The sequence below is a fragment of the Takifugu flavidus genome, chromosome 11 (genome assembly GCF_003711565.1).
Source record: "Takifugu flavidus isolate HTHZ2018 chromosome 11, ASM371156v2, whole genome shotgun sequence".
NCBI lineage: Eukaryota > Metazoa > Chordata > Actinopteri > Tetraodontiformes > Tetraodontidae > Takifugu > Takifugu flavidus.
In genome coordinates, this window is record NC_079530.1 from 9,104,572 (window position 1) to 9,123,557 (window position 18,986).

The 18,986-nt window shown below is 47.5% G+C and overlaps 2 protein-coding genes across 4 annotated transcripts; both read left to right on the forward strand.

The window, feature by feature from the left end:
• The first annotated feature begins 491 nt into the window (after nt 1-491).
• On the forward strand, nt 492-16,942 carry arfgef3 (ARFGEF family member 3). 3 transcript variants are annotated; one of them, XM_057046635.1, is made up of 42 exons: nt 496-983; nt 1,641-1,692; nt 2,209-2,290; nt 2,400-2,531; nt 2,742-2,810; nt 3,267-3,383; nt 3,488-3,533; nt 3,751-3,835; nt 4,004-4,108; nt 4,381-4,505; nt 4,606-4,853; nt 4,938-5,050; nt 5,128-5,260; nt 5,400-5,980; nt 6,089-6,438; nt 6,607-6,773; nt 7,070-7,235; nt 7,349-7,456; nt 7,675-7,890; nt 8,061-8,162; nt 8,256-8,406; nt 8,517-8,825; nt 9,025-9,158; nt 9,244-9,389; nt 9,480-9,659; nt 9,730-9,871; nt 9,974-10,096; nt 10,206-10,309; nt 10,481-10,625; nt 10,691-10,819; nt 11,096-11,272; nt 11,391-11,505; nt 11,837-11,939; nt 12,078-12,209; nt 12,482-12,612; nt 12,733-12,741; nt 13,168-13,386; nt 13,455-13,626; nt 14,089-14,190; nt 14,282-14,649; nt 14,739-15,219; nt 15,418-16,942. In XM_057046635.1, the coding sequence occupies exons 1-42, from the start codon at nt 899-901 to the stop codon at nt 15,607-15,609; spliced, it is 6,846 nt and encodes a 2,281-aa protein (XP_056902615.1). In that variant the 5' UTR covers nt 496-898; the 3' UTR covers nt 15,610-16,942. The 3 variants fall into 3 exon arrangements, with proteins under 3 accessions (XP_056902617.1, XP_056902615.1, XP_056902616.1); XM_057046636.1 differs by lacking the exon at nt 12,733-12,741; XM_057046637.1 differs by lacking the exons at nt 12,733-12,741; nt 14,089-14,190; nt 14,282-14,649; nt 14,739-15,219; nt 15,418-16,942 and adding an exon at nt 13,867-14,033 and having other exon boundaries at nt 492-983.
• A 410-nt stretch (nt 16,943-17,352) lies between these two features.
• On the forward strand, nt 17,353-18,650 carry wu:fj16a03 (uncharacterized protein LOC335475 homolog). The gene is made up of 3 exons (XM_057046646.1): nt 17,353-17,528; nt 18,043-18,144; nt 18,392-18,650. Exons 1-3 carry the CDS (start codon nt 17,480-17,482, stop codon nt 18,475-18,477), a joined length of 237 nt encoding a protein of 78 aa, XP_056902626.1. The 5' UTR covers nt 17,353-17,479; the 3' UTR covers nt 18,478-18,650.
• The last annotated feature ends 336 nt before the right edge of the window (nt 18,651-18,986 follow it).

Consider the following 18,986-nt stretch of genomic DNA (forward strand, 5'->3'; position numbering starts at 1 on the left):
AAATTGTCCTTATCTTGTCACGTTGTGAGTTTCTTTAAAAACGGTACTATTGTTGTTTTAAACGTTCCATATGACCAATATGTATACTCTCATCTTGTGCTAGTTATCATCATTTGGAGCTTATGTTTTACAGCAAAATAAGTAAATTGAAGTAGAATTACAGATAATTCTAAAATTACTCCACTTATGCCCAATTTGTTACGTTTAGCGTGGAGGGAGATGGAAGCAATTAAATATGCAGCAACTTTTTTCATCTTTAATCGTGTCGCGGGCGTTTCTTTTTAATTGCGACGGCTGAATCCCGGCTTCCTGCACCTGTCGCTGTGATGACGCAGAAAACCCGAATCCAACGTTTCTAATAATCCGCTCCACAGTTTCCAGCCATTCCTCGGGAACGCGGTGAAAATTCCGGGTTGCCAGTTTGGAGAGGAATCCCCGCCTGTCCGCTGTGCGCTGCGCCTACTGCGACCAAGAAAAGGAGATCAAAAACCTGGAGCCCCAGAGGATCGGCAGTATCCACCGGAACGGATTTTAAATCAGGTTCAGAGAAATAAATGACGGACGTGTCAGTAGGGCGTTTATTGAGCCGCTTTACCTACGCAGCTCTAGAGATTATTTCTATGTGTTGGTTGATTTAGCCCCCTTTTCTCTGGGAGTTACAGCGGCGGATGTTTGTAGAAACCTAACACACAAACACACCAGCTTCCTGTTTCCACCAGAGGACTGACGGCCGGGGCCCGATATCATTGGCCGCTCGGTGGGAATGAATCATCGCTCTCATCTCAACCATCGCGTTCGGGGATGTTGTCACTGTTTCACTACCCTTAAAATAACCACCGAGCAGCACGCGCAAGACCGCCCAGACACACCCAGATTTGCCTGACGTTCGGAGGCGGCCATGGAGGAGATCCTGCGTAAACTGCAGAAAGACGCGTCCGGCCACAAACACAAAGCGATCCGCGACGCCTGCGTCTACGCCCGCGGTGAGTGTGCGCCAGCCTCCGGGCTGCCCGGCGGGGCAGGGGGCTCTGTCCGGCGGGGCAGAGGGCTCTGTCCGGCGGGGCAGAGGGGGTGTCCGGGTCTGGGCTGGGGCGGGCATTTGTTGCAATTAATCCGAACCTTTCCTGCGAACTCGGATCAAATCTGAGTTTAGGTGGAAGTTCCATCATTCCGACCTCGAACAGACCCAGAGAATAGCATTTACCACGCACCTGTTTAAGGTTGTTTTCCTATAATAGTTTTTTGTTTTTTAAAATAATGGATTTATCTACAAATACAGTAAAAACAGATTGATGGACGATGATTGTCACAGAACCCGTCTGTACGACTGATCCCGGTGCTTTTCAAATGTGTTATGCCTTGTTTTTGAAGTGTATCCTACTAATTCATAAAATCTGGCATTATTTAAGTAATTATTTTTAACAGCAATTGTTTTTCAGAACAAAAAGTTTAATCTAAGGGTAATGAAGTTATTCGTGTTTTTAAACCCATTATTCATTGTGTGTATATGCTAACTCATATACTAACAATTTAAGGTTGTCATGGACTGTTGATATGGGCTTTTCTATTAACTTAATTTAATTTTTTTTTTACTTTTTTTGTCAATCTTTTTTTCTCTCTCTTTTTCTTTTAAACCACAGAAACTCTCCAGTCCCAGAATGGAGCTGCAAAAATGTCTGCATCCCAGCTTCGGTGAGCAAGCTGTTCAATGACACCGTTATTTCTTGTCTTTGTGTTTGAAAAGTCTGCGATCTTGTTCTTGTTCTTGTTTTTGCTTTTCCTGCATTTGAACTAGTCCCAGCCCGGCTCTGATGGCCCAGCAACAATGTGATAGTTGTGATTGGTAACCTTGTCTTCTAGGCCAGGGTGACTCTGCAGACAGAGAACAGATCTACATCATGTAAATTAAGTTGTTGCTATTTTTAAATTTGGGAATCCATAAATAAATGTTTTTGGGCAGCGGTCAAAGCCAGTGTAACATTTGCAGCTGCCTCCTGGTTTTCAAACTGGGACTTCGCCAGTCAGGTTGCGTTTCTCCAGACTCAAATCTGAGCAGAGCGAACTCGACCGTGGAGACACTTGTGCTGGCGTCCCATCGATGCTGCCAGCTGCTGCTCAGGTTGTCCCAGCGCTGGCAGAGTCCTGGACCTGTGTTGGACCAGGACTGGCGCTTCGGCTGAGCCTGTTTATGTGCTGGTCCTCCTGCAGGGAGCGCTGTTTGCTGCCCCTGCAGATGGCTCTGGAGTCCAAAAACACCAAACTGGGACAGACGGCACTCACTGGAATGCAGGTAGACCAACGGGATGGTTCCATTTTGTGGGTGTTGAATGATTTTTCCATTAAAAAAAAAAAAGTGCATTATTTATAATTTATCCTCCCTCTGCTTTTTATTCAATCAGAAGTTGCTGTGTGAGGACAGGTTCATGGGCCAGGAGACAGAGCTCCTGGACAAGCAGCTGCTCAGCCAGATGTTGGAGGCCATCAGGGTGACGCCGTCGCTACATGAAGACCTGCAGGTCGAAGTGATGAAGGTGAGAAGTCCAGACAGCAGTATGTAACCGTGGCGGCAACCACGAAAAAGTGTTTTGGGCCAGATCAAGAAAATGTCACTAAAACATAAAGTGAACCTCAGTTTTAATTGAGCTAGTTTGCATCTTTAGAGATAAACTGCAGCACCAACAATGGCCACTAATCCAGGAGTTAGAGGAGACGCTAGGCTAAGAGACTGTTTCTGTCGGTAGGTGCTGCTCTGCATCACATACTCGCCAAACTTTGACATCAACGGAGACTCCATCCTGCGGATTGCTGAGGTACGGCATCATAAACAGCATCAACCAACAATATTAATGCTTGGCTGAACAGATTTTTATCTGTTTGCATAATAAAGCAGATTTGCTAATCTTCATAGTGCATTCTTATCTGATTTGTTAATTATAATCACTAGTAAAATTAATGTGTTTTTGACCCTTCACAGATTCTCAGTGTTGACTTTGTGGTTCAGTTTTAGGCCCCGTTCACACGATGTTTTCGGGTCAAGAGGCAAAACTTTAGTTATGTTTTGCCCTGAAAACAGGCTCCGGAGTGGAGCATTTAAAAATGCTACGTTGTCATGTAAAGCAGAGTCTTCATATTGTTGTGACTCACACTAGGTCAGATGACACACATAGACTGATTGTTGTGTGTGCGTGTGTGTGTGTGCGTGTGTGTGTGTGTGTGTGTGTGTGTTGTGTGTGTGTGTGTGTGTGTGTGTGTGTGTGTGTGTGTAGATGTGCATTGAAACATATGTGTCCAGCTGTCACCAGCGCAGCATCAACACAGCTGTCAGAGCAACTCTGAGCCAAATACTGGGAGACCTGACTCTGCAACTGCATCACAGACAAGAGGTCACACACACACACACACCACACACACACACACACACACACACGTTCGAACAGTCCAACCTGCAGCACACACACCTCACCTGCTGCTGCGCTCTCGTCCACAGGGCGCCGATGGGGATGAGGTGACTGTTGCTCCGCTAAATAGAAGAGGCAAGTTGGGTCAGAAAGGTGTCAGAACCTCAGTTCTGCTTCAGTGCAGGTCCTCACGTGCACATGCAGCACTGAGGTTCAGACTGGTTTTTCCTGTTTGGTTGTTACACATACCAGTAATGCCGTCGTGTCCTTGTTACCATCAGTGCTAAGCCACCAGCTGGCCAGTCAGGAATGAATCCAGATGTTCTGATTACAGATTTCTATGTGTTTGCAGATGTTTCCCCCACCAGCCAGGCACTGTGTGATGAAGTGGTGACAGTTCTCACTGTTTTCTGCGAAAAGCTGGAGTCTGTGGACAGGTAACGCTCACATTTTATTTATCCTGTCATTTTTCTGTTTCAATAAAATTCGAAGGGATTCAGTCTGAACTCACGTTTGCTGGAACAGTAAATATTTAGTTTGAAATAGTCTCAGTGCTGACTGCTATGAATAAGCGTCTCGTAAATGTGTGTTCGTTTGGACTCCAGGGGGCACCAGCTCCTGCAGCTCCTCTACCTCGAGTGCATCCTGTCTATGTTGAGTAGCTGCCCACCCACAATGCACCTGTCCAGAGGGTTCACCGATCTCGTGTGGTAAGATGCTAACGTCGTCACTGGATGGCAGGGATTTCTTCAGAATTTGTTTGAACACTTTATTAATAATGTTGGTTAATTTTTCTGTTTTATTATCATAAGAGTTAGAACTTTACTGTCTGTACACATGGAGACAATTAAAGCATTTTATTTGTTTTCTTTATTTTTATCTGATTGATGTTTATTTATACAAATTTCTCATCTCAACGTGTATTCTTTTTAAATCCTTTTTTTGTAATTCTTTCATGACATTTTGTTGATTCCTTCCTCAGGAAGCAGCTTTGTCCTTCCCTTGTTGCGATTATGGGAAATCCCATTAGCGATAAAACCATCGCTTCCCATCACAGCCAAACAGGGCCTCAAGAAAGGGATCGCCTCATGGAAAAACTCAATTTAGGTACCAAATGTTAAAGGTTTTCTATCCATCCATCTTCTAGCTGTTCACGGGTCTGGACGCTCCACCGACTGAGCTGTCTGGGCTCCCAATATTCACACAGGTGTGAGCCAGGAAGTGGACTCTCTTGGAGGTGGGGTGTCCGATCAGGGTCGGGGCTCTGGCTGTTCGTCCAGCGCCCCCGCCAGGATCGTGCCAGTGGTGCGCACCGTGTGCTACATTGCTGCTGAACTGGTGAGGCTGGTGAGCTGTGTGGAGTCCATGAAACCGGTGCTGCAGTCGCTGTACCACCGGATCCTCCTTTACCCGCCCCCTCAGCATCGCACGGAGGCCATCCGCATCATGAAGGAGGTGGGAGGAGGGACGGGAGGCGCAATATTAATTGACTTTTTTTTGTGTGTGTTCTAAAACTTTGTTTGACTGTGTGTTTTTCAGATTCTGGGCAGTCCGCAGCGTCTGTACGACCTGGCCGGTCCGTGTTTGGCTGAGCCGGAAACGAGGAAGCGCTCGTTCTCAAAGAGGAAGTCCCACCTGGACCTGCTGAAGCTGTGAGTGCAGCCTTCGTGCATCGGCGTAGCTTTAGTGTTTTGACTGGTTACGGTCTGAGTTTTGTATTTGTCTGTAGCGTGATGGACGGGATGACAGAGGCATGCGTGAAGGGCGGCATTGAAGCGTGCTACACGTCGGTCTCCTGTGCATGCGCTCTCCTCAGTGCGCTGGACGAGCTGTTGAAGGGCCGCGGCATCCAACCCGAGCAGGTTCGCACTCTGCTGTTGGAGCTGTCCACGTGTTTTATGCTTGCCTATTGTTTCCAGGTGTTCGGCCCTCTTTTGTTATGGTTTGATGTGGCAGAAAACAACTTTCTTTTCCTGTCATCATTGCACGTACTGTCAACAGGCTCAGCTTCTACTCCGACGCCGGGACGACCTGAAGGACGGGTCTGAGTCCACGCGGGAGTCCATGGAGATCAACGAGGCTGATTTCAGGTGGCAGCGACACATCCTGTCGTCCGAACAAGCGCCGTGTGGCCCCGACCCTTCCTCCGCCAACATGGCCTCCAGCGAGCGCAGCCCTGATATCAGCATCAGCATCACCACGGAAACGGGCCAAACCACCACAGACCTAGAGGTGGAGGAGCATGTTCTGGGTCGCACCACCCCTGATGACTTTGGGGAGGAGCCCCAGCTCCCTATCTCATCATTCTGCAGAAACCAGCAGGGAGGAAAGTACACAGAGCCAGGACATCGGGAGGAGGGGGGCAAGATTGGGCATGGTGAGCATGAAAGGGAGAAACGGAGAGCATCTGGAGGGGGGGGAGAATGTGGAGGAGGAGTAGACAGAGGAATTGTGGTTCCTCCTGATGTAGTGCAGAGAAGCCACGCCCTCGTCTATCCTGACATCACCAACTTCCTGTCAGTGGAGTCTCGAACCAGAAACCATCATGGGGGAGGGTCCCGATACAGCGAGAGCAACTTCAGGTGAACGTTTGTTGTCCCTTTAAAAAATAGAGATTGGTCGAGCAGATTGGATGATCTTTAATTCAATGTATGAAAACTGTCTGTTTTTCCTCGCTGTCCGTCCCTCAGTATGGAGGAGCAGGACGTGTCTCGGACCGAGTTCGACTCCTGTGACCAGTATTCCATGGCAGCCGAGAAAGACTCGGGCCGCTCCGACGTATCCGACATCGGCTCTGACAACGTGTCCCTGATTGACGAGGAGCAACAGACGCCACGCGACTGTCCTGGTCACCGCTCGCTGCGCGCCGCAGCCCTGTCGCTCAAACTTTACAGCCAGAAGGCCGAACAGCAGAGCGCCAGGCTGTTCATACAGTCACTGTCAGCGCTGCTGCCGCGTCTGCTGAGGCTGGCCAGCGCCGCGGACGTGGACGTCTCGCTGCAGAACTTCTCCTCCACCTTCTGCTCCGGACTGCAGACAGGTATGAAAGCAGCATCTTGTCGGTTAGACGCGTACAGCGACCCTCAAGTGTCTCACGGGGCACAGACTCGGTTCTAAAAGTGCGCGTTGACTGGGAAGATGGATGAGAGTTTGCTAACCTCTACTCATTTTTTTGCCCCATGGTATCTCCCCCCGCACCACCCCCCAGGTGGGATCCACTCTCCAGGGTTTGAGTCATGTGACTCTCTGAGCTGTCAGTCACTGATGACCGCTGATGGACTCTACCTGGTGTCTTACTACGCTCTGCTTCTCAACCTCAAACTGTGCTGCTCTGACTTCTACAGACGGCGAACCCTCAGCCCTGCTGTCAGCCTGGTGAGACGTTTACGAACACACATCACAAACATTTGTATAAATGTGACTTTTGACATAAAGGTCAATGACTCCGCATCTCTCTTTCCTCCAACTGTTTGTATTGTTTTTAATATGCTCCCTTGAAATGGGAGGGGTTGTTCCTCAGTCCCCCACTAGGGGGCAGGCCAACACTCTCTTTTGTCCAAATGGATTATGTTTATTAAGAAATCAAGGCAAAAGTATAGAAAACTTATTGTAACTGCAGATTTATGTCATCTGTTTAATGGATGCAAATGTATTTTTGCTTGCTTTTTCAGAAAGAGTTTGTGCGTCTTATCCAAGGCAGCGGAGTCTTCGTGTTTCTGTCTCAGCCCTGGACAGAAGAACTCTACTACCAGGTGCTGGAGCGCAACCTGCTGGGTGAGGCTGGTTACTGGGGCTCACCAGAGGACCAGACAATGCCGCTTATCACCATGTTGACAGGTAACGGGATCAAACCCAAGAATGCCTAAAGTCCCAGCCAGACCTGGAAGAGCCGCCGTGCCGGGTGAACATCTGCTCTGTCCAGTTAGAAATTTTCTACTATCTTCTGTCAGATATCGATGGCCTGGGCAGCAGTGGGATTGGAGCTCAGCTGATCAGCAAGGCGCCCAGTCAGTCACCTCCCAGCTGTGTCAAGATCAACAGTGACACTGCGATGGCAGGTCTGTCACATGATCAGCATTTTTATGGATCTTTATATGATAACCTGCGTTTTGGAAATGAAATCCACAGACTGATATTACTGTGGCTCTTTCAACGCCTCAGACAGTGATTTTTTATTTTTATTTTTTTGACGGCATTTAAAATGTGCGCCTTGTTGCTTCTTTTGTATTAATTCTGCATTAAAAAGTGTAAACATTTCCCTTCTTCTCTCCTCCAGGGGCCGTGTTCTCCCGCTTCATCCTCACAGGCGTGTGGAAGAACCTGATTGATGTGCTGTCTACACCGCTGACTGGCCGCATGGTGGGCAGCTCCAAGGGCCTGGCGTTCATCTTGGGGGCAGAGGGCACCAAAGAGCAGAGCCAGAGGGAGAGAGACACCATCTGTCTGAGCCTGGATGGACTTCGCAAGGCTGCCGCACTCAGCTGCACTTTGGGTGGGTAAAAACATCCAACTGTCAGTGTGCCATTCATTTTTTATTACATTCAACATTCACGAGCGGACAGATGTGAGAGTACCTCTGAGTGTAAAATTGTATCTCACAGGATGAAAAAGGGAAAAAAAAGAAACACAAAATCTTTATTTTTACTTTACGTTATTGTTCAGGTGTAGCTGCTAATTGCGCCTCGGCGTTAGCACAGATGGCAGCAGCCTCCTGCATTCAGGAAGACAGAGAGGTTGGAGAAACCGGAGACGCCATCTCACAAGGTACCAGAAGCCGTGCAAACATCGTACATGGAAATAAGAAGCTTTTTAAGCTTTGGACTTAACAAAGATTGTACCTGGTCTGTGTTTCTCCAGTCAAGCAGCGTGTGGAACACCGCCTAGAGCAGATAGGTCGTCCTCCGGGGCCGCGTCTTCATACGGCTCACGTCTTATGTATGGACGCCATATTGAACGTGGGACTGGAGATGGGCAGCCACAACCACGAATGTTGGCCACACGTGTTCAGGTGACAGTCCTCCCTTACCTGTGGGGTTCCTCATGATTCTGTTTCTGGCCACATCACTCTAACTAGTTAGCCTCTTCACGCTGTCTCGCCCTCGGTGTCTCCCCACGCAGGGTGACAGAGTACATCAGCTCTCTGGAACACACTCATTTCAGTGACGGCTCCCTGCACCAACCCTCGCTCACCCCCATCACCCAGCAGGGAGATGCCGTGGACCTGGGCCTGGAGCTGAGTGGCGAGTACTCGTCAGAGATCCTCGATATGGGCTCGACTCAGCCCGTGATCCAGCCCTTGTCCATTCAGGAGCTGCTTAGGGAGGGGGGCCGGGGGGGGCGCAGCGTGGTGGACCTGAAAAGCGGCAGTCTCATGAGTGGGACCAGCGCCGCCAAGGCCGTGTGCATGCTGTCCACGCAGACCGACAGGTACATCTGATAACGCCGCCGTTTATTTCAATAATAGTTCAGTGACGCTGGTTTGGGTCACATGATCAGTTTTCATTAGAAACAAATAAAACATCCAGAAATGAATGACAGATAAAATCTTTGTTTGTGTGTGTGTGTGTGTGTGTGTGTGTGTGTGTGTGTGTGTGTGTGTGTGTGTGTGTGTGTGTGTGTGTTTCAGACTGTTTGAGGAAGCAGCCACCAAACTGAATCTGGTCGGTCTGATCGGCTTCTTCCAGCAGCTCAGAAAAGCTTCTCAGTCTCAGCTGTTTGACTCTGTCACCGAGAGCGGAGAATATTCTCTGGCCATGCCGGGTTGGTGCTAAAGGTTTCAGTGTTTCAGTGAGTGCAACGGATGCGAGTCCGACCTCAGATGTTTGTACCTTCTGGGTTTCCGTAGGAGAGGCGAAGTCGACACTGGAGCGCCGCAGCTCGCTCCATCTCTTCCGTCTGGGTGAGGCCATGCTGCGGATCATACGGAATAAGAACCGCCCTCTGCTGCATGTGATGCGGGCCTGGAATGTTGTGGCCCCCCATCTGGTGGAGGTATAGACTTCCCACCTTTCCGCCTACAGCAGAGCACCGCCTTCACGTTTTAGCGCTGGTCACGGGGCAATCTTTTAAACGTTTCTCCAGGCAGCGTGTCACAAAGAGCGGCACGTTTCCCAGAAGGCCGTTTCCTTCATCCACGATGTTCTGACAGAGGTGCTGACCAGCTGGGTGGAGCTCCCGCACTTCCACTTTAACGAGGCGCTCTTCAGGCCCTTTGAACACGTCATGCAGCTGGAGCTCTGCGACGAGGACGTGCAGGACCAGGTGACGTCTCAGGCAATGTCCCCATTTGTGGACCCGTCTGAGCCCTGGTTTATGTCCCCTTCGTGTGCAGGTTGTGACATCGATTGGCGAGCTGGTGGAGATGTGTTCTCCTCAGATCCTGTCGGGGTGGCGGCCTCTGTTCAGCGCTCTGAGGACTGTCCACAGCAGCAAGAGTGACACCAAAGACTACCTGCTGGGGGAATACTCCATGGGTACAACGGGCACACACATAATCCACATCGATTTAATCTGCATTAATCTTAAGGAGCTCTCCTCCTCCTCCTCCTCCTCCTCCTCCTCCTCCTCTCCTTCAGGGAAGTCTCAGGCTCCCGTCTTCGATGTGTTCGAGGCGTTCATCACCACCGACAACATCCAGGTTTTCGCCAACGCCGCCACCAACTACATCATGTGTCTGATGAAGTTCGTCAAAGGTTTAGGTTGGTCTCAGTGTGACATTAATCCCGAGGTCTGAGGATAAAAATGGAGATGACTAATCCACACTTTCACTGTGTGATCTGATCAATTTGGGACCGTGTGGATCTGCAGGAGAGGTCGATTATAAAGAGATCGGCGACTGCGTCCACATGTCAGGTTACAGCTCCACTGACCTCTGCCTGCCCGCCCTTGATTACCTGCGCAGATGTTCTCAGGTAGGACAGAAGGTTGGAATTAAAGTAAATGGCATTGATGAATCAAATTCCTATGTAAGTGAATTAAACATAAGGATAATCTCCAGCAAAAATGGGGTTCGCTCTTCAAACTTTTCAAAAATGCCTTCAATTAAGAATCTCTGTAGTAACAAAGCTGCATCTGAACCACAGCTGCTCGCAAAGATCTACAAGATGCCGTCCAAACCCGTGTTTCTGGTTCCGCGGCTGGCGAGCCTGCCGGTGGAGACGCAGGAACGCTCCATGAGCACCGAGGACGGTGTGGACTGTGTCCTTCAGGAGTTCGATGACGGCACAGGTGAGTCCTCTTTGGGCGTTTTTACATCCGTCCTGGCATGTTTGACTGTATTTTCCATCCTTCAGGTCTGATCCAGGTCTGGATTTTGTTGCTGGAGCAGCTCACCGCCGCGGTTTCAAACTGTCCTCGCCAACATCAGCCTCCGACGCTGGAGCTGCTCTTCACTCTGCTGAGGGAGGTCACAGTGGTACCAGGTCAGACATGGCAGAATCCTGTTAGTTCATTAACCTGTGTAGTCACAAGTGAAACACTCAAGCAGGACGTTGACACCAGCATAAAGGTCACAGCGCCCCTAGAGGCCCCTAGAGGCCTTTACAGTTTAGACTTACTGGTTAAGGTTAAGTCTAGTTTACTCTTCTCATTTAGTTCCTCAATATGTCGACAACACTCTGCTCTTCAGCCTTGTCTTATGTTAAACACATATCTCTCAACACTGTAATCAGCCGCAGCCTTCTGACTCCTCCCTCAAGGTCCAGGTTTTGGCATCTTCTCTGTCATCCAGCTGCTGCTTCCTGTGATGTCACTGTGGCTGCAGCGTAGCCAAGGCGACCACTCCTACTGGGACATGGCAGCTGCAAACTTTAAACACGCCATCGGCCTCTGCTGCGAGCTGGTGGTGGAACACGTCAACAGCTTCATACACTCAGGTGTGAGGAGGAAGTGGACTGGTTATACTGGGATAGAGGAGATAAATGGACTGGTAATAACAACTTTGGTAAATATGTGTAAAATCAGTCTGTTTTTTGTTTTTTTTTGGGTAATCAGATATCGGTTATGAGTCCCTGATCAACCTCATGTTGAAGGATCTGTTCAAGCTGCTGGTTTCCTGTGTGTCTGAACCAGCAGAGACCATCTCCAGGGTCGGCTGTTCCTGCATCAGGTCAGAAGCAAAAGTTATGATTTTCTTGGAAGGAAGAATGAATAAGTATAGTCCCCATTTCTCACTGAAAGAAAACCTGACAAAGTCGGTCACTTATTCCTTAGCAATGCAGTAAAAATAGACTTTTAAACACAGAAGTAAACAAGTAGAACTTTATTTCTGTTACACCAGTGGATGTATCCTTGTTCTAATGTTAGCTATTAGTCAGCTAATCAGTGCTGTGCTATGCCTTTTCATTCTTAAATATATGTTAAAAAAAATTTATTAAAATATTTAGTATAGTAATATTTATGTGATGAATTTACATGGTTTGCGGGTCGTTTCCTCTCAGATACGTTTTGGTCACAGTGGGTCCGGTGTTCACAGAGGAAATGTGGCGGTTAGCTTGCTGCGCTCTACAGGATGCCTTTTCTGCCACGCTGGAGCCAGTGAAGGTATAAAGCTTTTTAAGATACCTCGCATATGTGCAGATATACAGTAAGGGCATGAATACACAGGTGGCCCATGTTAACCTTCAGGAGGACTGCTCGTGGTAATGTTCCCAATAACTGCCAACGTTTCTCTTTTCGCAGAACCTGTTGGCCTGTTTTCACAGCGGCTCTGACAGTTTTGCTGGAGATGCCTGCGAGGTAAAGGTGGCGGCTCCGTCCCATTCCCCCGCAGCCGAGGCCGAGTACTGGCGGATCAAAGCCATGGCACAGCAGGTCAGAACCACCCACCAGTACTGCATCGTAACTGAACTGAACCGAACACAAGCATTCCCAAGATAGTGTGTCGCTTATATTCCTCTCTGCTGAAAATGGAGAGTGACAAATGGACAAATGCTAATGTCCAGGTGCTGTTATTGAAGGGTTTTTACAACTGCATATATTACATCTCCAGTTAGCTAGCTCAGAAAGGTTGAAAACATCAAATTTAGATTGTATTTGCAGCATCACTGTCTTTGAAAATTGTTATTGGCCTTTTTGCATTGCAGGTCTTTATGTTGGATACGCAATGTTCACCAAAGACGCCAAACAACAAGGATGGCTTTGAGCACGCTCAGTCCTGCGTTCTCATTATTGAACTGCCGTCCAACCAGGCAGCCAATGGACACACTCAGAAACGGTAAAACACAACCACAAACGGGAAGCTTGACTTCTTTCACATTAGATAGCAACTAGAACTAACTAATCAAAAAAAACTCTAAATCTGTCACTTTCTATCTTTCTGCTGCCGTGGTAACAGGAAAATTGGGTAAGGCATCAAGAGACATTTGTCCGTTTAACAGTAAATATGTTGGCGTGTATGGTAATGTTTTTTAGCGATTATTGATTAATAGCTAAAATAAAAACAGGCAGAACTTGGCATTGAGGGTAGATTAAAGACTCCTGTATTTATTAGATCAAAGAATAAAGATTTGCACCTAGTGCCACTTGTTGGAACCTGTTTTAAATTGTTAGCACTAGCCTGGTTAGCCACTGTAGCAAACCTTGCAAGAAAACCACCAGAAAATGCACCAGCTACCGGCTTCACTGTGGCCATCCTGCACTTTGACAAGTTGACCCATGAGCCCACATGAGCTGCTCAACATTTGGCACAGACGCTAGCAGCTACTGTCCCACTCAGAAAATCCGTGATGAGAGTTTATCCTGAATGCAATTTGGTGTTTGGTTTCTACAGGATCCCCTTCAGGACCATTGTGGTGAGTTTGCTGTCCCACCAGGTCCTCCTACAGAACCTGTATGACATCCTTCTGGAAGAATTTGTCAAGCAGCCTGAAGGTCATGACAGGGTCACGCCAGTGACCTCTGACCCGAGCAGAAACACAGCAGGCTTTCTGCGCTATATCTCCATGGCCAATTTAGCCATAATCCTGGACCTGCTGCTGGACTCTTACAGGTTAGTGTAGCTCAGGGACCTGTGGAACTCTGGGTTTCAGGATGCTAGACTAACCTGCTCCTCCACAGGACTGCCCGGGAATTTGACACACGTCCTGGTCTGAAGTACCTTCTGATGAAGGTGTCGGGTGTTTGTGGAGCAGCTAATCTGTACCGCCAGTCAGCCATGAGCTTCAACCTTTACTTCCAGACGCTGCTGTGTGCCACGCTGAGTCAGGCCGACACCATGACGGCACAGCAGGTAGAAGCCACACCCCCTTCTAGCAGCGTCACATAATATGTGTATATATAGAGAGAGGCTATCACAAATGTACATCAGCACAAACCTACAAATATGTATGGATGTGTTTTTGGGGTATTATTGTGTGCCGGCTCTTAGGTGATTTCGACATTTTTTTTGTTCAGATGTTTGTTGTAGCTCAGTTTTTACTGAGCGTTGCAGATGTACGTCATTTTAAAAATCTATTTTCTGTTTGGAAAGGTGTAATGGAAGAAGTTCTGACCAGGTATTTTAATCTGTTGACAATAATACTTAAACCAATACTAATAATCTAACATCTTCCCTATTTTAGCAACATCCACCAACTAAAGCGGTTTAATTAACATGTTGGCGACAGCAGATTAACCTACATAGCTTTGAGTTAACTAGCGTCATGCTGATGTCACAGCTCAGTTTCACAGTTGCACCGCCTCTTGTGTTCAGGTGAAGAAGATCCTGTATGAGGAAGAGGAAGGCAGCTCCGACTCCTCTCATCCAGGCTCGGCATCTTCGGAGGATGAAGATATCTTTGAGGAAACAGCCCAGGTGATTCCGGACTGAATTCTGATCTGTCTCTCTTTTTAACTTTTACCCATTTATGTAATTTGTACCTTTTATTTAAACTTGATTGCCCCAGGTAAGTCCTCCCCGAGGCCGAGACAAAAGGAGTCAGTGGCGAGCATCCGTCCCCTCGCTGAGCGTGCAGCCACTGGGAGGAGCGGACTGGGCGTGGCTGGTCAAACGGCTCTACAAGCTGTGCATGGATCTGTGCAACAGCTACATTCAGATGCACCGTGACCTGAAGAGCTCGCTGGAGGAGGCGGCGCCACTGTCAGGAGGAGCCGGCGGAAGTGATCACATCTTTTTTCTCCCTCTCTTCCAATCGGAGACATCCACCCCGACATCAGTGGGGGGACTCTCTGTGAAAGGGACGCCAATGGAGGACAGCGGGTACAGGTGTCACACAGGTTCACTGTCGCCGCCCACACCCAGTCCAGGATTCAGGTCCTTCAAGTCTCTTCTAACGTCCAAACATCTGTTTTAGTTTCAACTTAAGTCAAGAGCTCTAAAAATGTTCAAATCTGTCTGCACAGCTGCACCAGCAGTCTGCCTCATCACTTTGGGACCAGCGGCGAGAGGAGGGACTCGGGCGTGGTGGAAAGTACGGTGGGAGCAGCTTCTGACAGTGCTGCACCTGCACGGAGGAAGGAATGGTGGGAACACGCCAGCAACAAGCTGTACACCATCACCACGGACAAAACCATCAGCAAGCTGATGATGGAGTACAAGCGCAGGAAGCAGCAGCAGCCGACATCTCAGAGTCACATCAACCTCTTCATGAAGGAGCAGGGTCGGGTAGTGGTGGAGGTGGCGGGTGGCAGCGAGCAGAGGACCCCCGTGGAGCCACAGAGGCCCCCACAGAGACCTCAGCACCTGGTGGACCAGAAGGGCCCCCTTTTGAGGCACTCGGTCAGCGCAGGACCTGAAGTCCTGAGGCAGGAAAAGAGACCACGATCGGGGTCTACCATCAGCTCCCACAACATCTCTTTGAGGGATTCTGAGGCTCAGATACAGGTACAGAAACACAGCGGACGGTCAAAATTAGAACATTTCACCAACCATGTTTTTAGTGTTTGGAGTTAAATTATTAAGTCTCATAAAATTCTGTAAATGACTGCAGCTGCTTTGACAGGTAACGACGAATGTCTTGAGCACTCCAACTGATCCCTAAGACAAAGGAAAATGACAGCGCATGTGTTTTTGTCCCTGCAGGCTTGGACCAACATGGTCCTGACTGTCCTCAATCAGGTCCTCATCCTCTCAGACTCCGCCTTCCTGGCCCTCCAGCCAGCACTCTACCCATGCCTCAGCCAGCTTTCCTGTCATGTGACCGATGTGCGCGTCCGCCAGGCCTTGTGCGAGTGGCTAGGCCGCATTGGAAGACTCTATGACATCATCCTCTGATTCTTTGGGTGAAAAACAGAGGAACTGAACATTGGAAGAGGAGTTAAGCTGGTTAAATGGTGGTAGGAGTCCAAAAATTCTGGTCGTTTCCTCACTCACACTTAGGTAATCAATGCCTGTCCATTTTAAATGAATGGTTTTCAAAGTTGTCATTACATTCAGAAATTCTGTCAGCCAATTGTGTAAATGGATCCTTTCCATAAGACTAATGAGCATTTACACATGCTTCATGCCCCCTCCAGAGTTTTCAACAATTTTGGCTGTTTTCTTTTCCTAAATATTAACTTTTTCTGGCTGTGGTTTGTTTCTGACCACTAGAGGCAGAGGTTTCTCATTCTGACTGGAATTCCGTGGCTTGAAGTTCACTACACCTACCTAGTTCCTTCCTCTTCTATTTTACAATACACAAGGACCAAATGATCTCATTTAATAAAGCTGAGCTTTAAAAGGCTGAGCTTCTGGTTAAATTTTCATATTGGACTAAAAAAGTATTCTAGTTGCTTCATAACAGATTACCGCAGCCTGCATACTGACTTGTTAGAGCTTGTTTTGAAGCAACTTTGAATTATGAGAAAACTACCGTGTTGATTTGTTGTAGTGGCGGTGTTTGACCACTGTGTTTAATTGGCGCTGTTCTGGCAGATTGGGCTGATTTTGTCGAGGCAGGTCCATTTCCCTTTTTTAAAATGTAAAGAAGCGTTTCGTCCACATGCTGATACAACATCAATAACTCTGCAAAACATGCTAGTGTGATGCTTTTGGTCGTGTGTGTCAACAATTGCATCTTTGATTTTGTTAATTGAACGTTTGTTTCTATAATTGACTATAATTTTCGCTCACCTGCTGGAATGTGATCAAATATTTATTTAAACCAAAACTATATTTAATATTGCTGATATTCTGCATACAGGTTCTGGTGGTTATGTGTAAACGTATACGTGTAAATGTGTTATTATTTAAAATATATCATATTAGCATGTTTGTTTTTGAGGGGTTCCATAGTTAATTCGTGTTTGTTCACTGAGCTTTCCTGTTGTTTCTCATTGGCTTGAGCACAGCGCCATCGTTGGTCAGAGGTTTGATTCCCACAGAGTCATAACGAAAGGGATTGCATTTGAATGTCTTGGTTTAACTTGATCAAAACAAAGGTGGCTGCTGGTTGCTCCTCGTGTTGATTTAAAAAAATTTAAAAAAGCCAAAATACCCACGATGTCATATCTGAAATTACCATCTGTCGGCTGCTCTGAAATCTACCGAAAAATTTAACAACAGTTTAGTTTCATAATATCATTGAGTCAAGTTTCAAATAAAAAGTTCTTTCTAGTCCCCTCAAGTCATTTTCTGGTTTGGTCTTTATGATGTATCATTATAACATCATCATTTGCATCGTGATTGTGAACCCAGTAAAATGGATCAATGCTGCCCTTTCAACTCATTGTAAGTGTGACATAATCAGATTTGTTCTTTCAGGACTCGAATGTTTGCGATCAAAGTAGACAAAATATGCTGATGTTGTTGAGTGTTAGCCAGTCAGTGACCAGTGGGTCAGAACGCAGTTCAAACAGTCCTTCAGACATGAGTCAGGTGGGAGGAGCTTCTGTCCACAGAGCTGTTATCACACACACACACACACACACACACACACACACACACACACACCACACACACACACACACACACACACACACACACACACAGACCAATCAGAAGAGGCTTCAGGTCTTTCATGACTTTGCTAAATTTCAGACAAACAACCCATTTCCCATTTGTGTGTGTGTGTGTGTGTGTGTGTGTGTGAGGACAAGATAAAAGTCCAGCTACATTTCCTTGGCCTCAGTTTTTTGCAGTCTGCTGAGTCGACTCTCAAACGATGAAGGTGTTCTTGGTGCTGTTATTGGTGCTGCTGCCGCTCTGCTCAGGTAAAACCTACTACTAAAAACTACTAACTACTAAGAACCCTTTAAAAATGTTGCCTATTTGTGAGAAAACTGAAGTTATTTTGGACGTTTTAGAGTAAAGAGGACTGTTACACATGTCTGCAGGTGATTTTATTTAGAAAAGTAAAATCATGGCTGGGCTTTAGCCTCATCACCTTCATTGTGCTCTTTATCCCATTTTCACAAATTCCTTCACACCCTTTGTGTCGCCCGCCTGTACCCTCCCCTCGGGGACAGTGACCCGCAGTGGAAACAGGAGCCAGCCGTTGATTCATGTGCCTACTGGTTCCCAATGTGGAAAACATTGAACACAGAATTCTCTCTTTACTCAGCTGAACTTTACCCGAGGTGTTAAAGTTGATTGACTGACGACAGATGGAATTATCCTCCCAGAGATTCTGAATCTAGTCGTACATGAAACATGAAAAAACAGTTTCAAAACAGAAGAGAAAAGCATGCCAGGTATGATCGTGTGACAGGTGTGTTTGTGTTGCAGCTGCCAAATTTAGAATCCGCTGTCAGGGCGAGGACTTCCTGATGGTCAGGGACATGCAGCTGGACTGCAGAAGTGACACCAAACAGGCCTGCTACACCCGAGGTGAGGCATCCGCAAATTAGGCACAAAAAACAATAATCAACTTCCACTGTGCCGTGTTTTTCCTGCATATCGGAACACCTGAGCTGGAGTTGTGTTCTCCCTCCTGTCACTATTCTGGTTGGTTCCTCCAGCCTTTTCCACCTATTTTGGGGACAGCAGGCCTGACCCTGGGGTCACCGGGAAACTCAAATGGAGTTTGTTTCTTCTTCTATGGTTTCTACATCTTATCTGTTGTCTTCTTCTACAGGCAATGGAGAGAAAGGCTGCACGGCACTGGACAACTGCGCTCGAGCCGGCTGGAACTGCTGCTTCACAGACTTCTGTAACGCCTGAACCCACCACAGCCCTCCAAAATTATCATGAGGGAGAGTTCCCATAACTCAGCGTGGCTGAGCCCCACTCAGGAGTTTTTAGTTGTCTTGAGTTTAAATCATATTTTGAGCAAAAATAAAGTCTAAAGAGTTTGTTCTATTTTTAAAAAAAATTAAATAAACTCTTTCACCTGAGTTGTATGAAATGGTTGGGTTTTTAGATCAAAAAGAGCCTTTTCAGGTGGCGGTAGCACAGTCTGTAAGGAACTGGGCTGAGAAGCAGAGGGCTCTTGGTTCGAGCCCCGGTGCAGGCAAAACATGGAAGGTGTTCTGGTAGCAGGGGAAGTTGCCAGAGCAGCCCTGCATGAGTTGCTAGTTCATCAGAACACCTTCACTGCCAAGGTACTAAACCCACCCCTGTGATGAACTAGCAACTCATGCAGGGGTGGACCCTCCCCATGACCCCAAAGGGAATAAAGCAACTTGACTCAGTCTTCACTGCCTTTAGCTTCCAGCTATAAGAATCATAAC

What these genes read in the sequence shown, in the direction of transcription:
- arfgef3 (XM_057046635.1), top strand. Translation starts at nt 899, where the DNA reads ATGGAGGAGATCCTGCGTAAACTGCAGAAAGACGCGTCCGGCCACAAA. An exon ending in CGCACTCAGCTGCACTTTGG is followed by an intron (nt 7,891 to 8,060) that starts GTGGGTAAAAAC and finishes GTTATTGTTCAG; the next exon opens with GTGTAGCTGCTAATTGCGCC. An exon ending in CAACAGCTTCATACACTCAG is followed by an intron (nt 11,273 to 11,390) that starts GTGTGAGGAGGA and finishes TTGGGTAATCAG; the next exon opens with ATATCGGTTATGAGTCCCTG.
- wu:fj16a03 (XM_057046646.1), top strand. Translation starts at nt 17,480, where the DNA reads ATGAAGGTGTTCTTGGTGCTGTTATTGGTGCTGCTGCCGCTCTGCTCA. An exon ending in GCTGCTGCCGCTCTGCTCAG is followed by an intron (nt 17,529 to 18,042) that starts GTAAAACCTACT and finishes TTTGTGTTGCAG; the next exon opens with CTGCCAAATTTAGAATCCGC. An exon ending in ACAGGCCTGCTACACCCGAG is followed by an intron (nt 18,145 to 18,391) that starts GTGAGGCATCCG and finishes CTTCTTCTACAG; the next exon opens with GCAATGGAGAGAAAGGCTGC.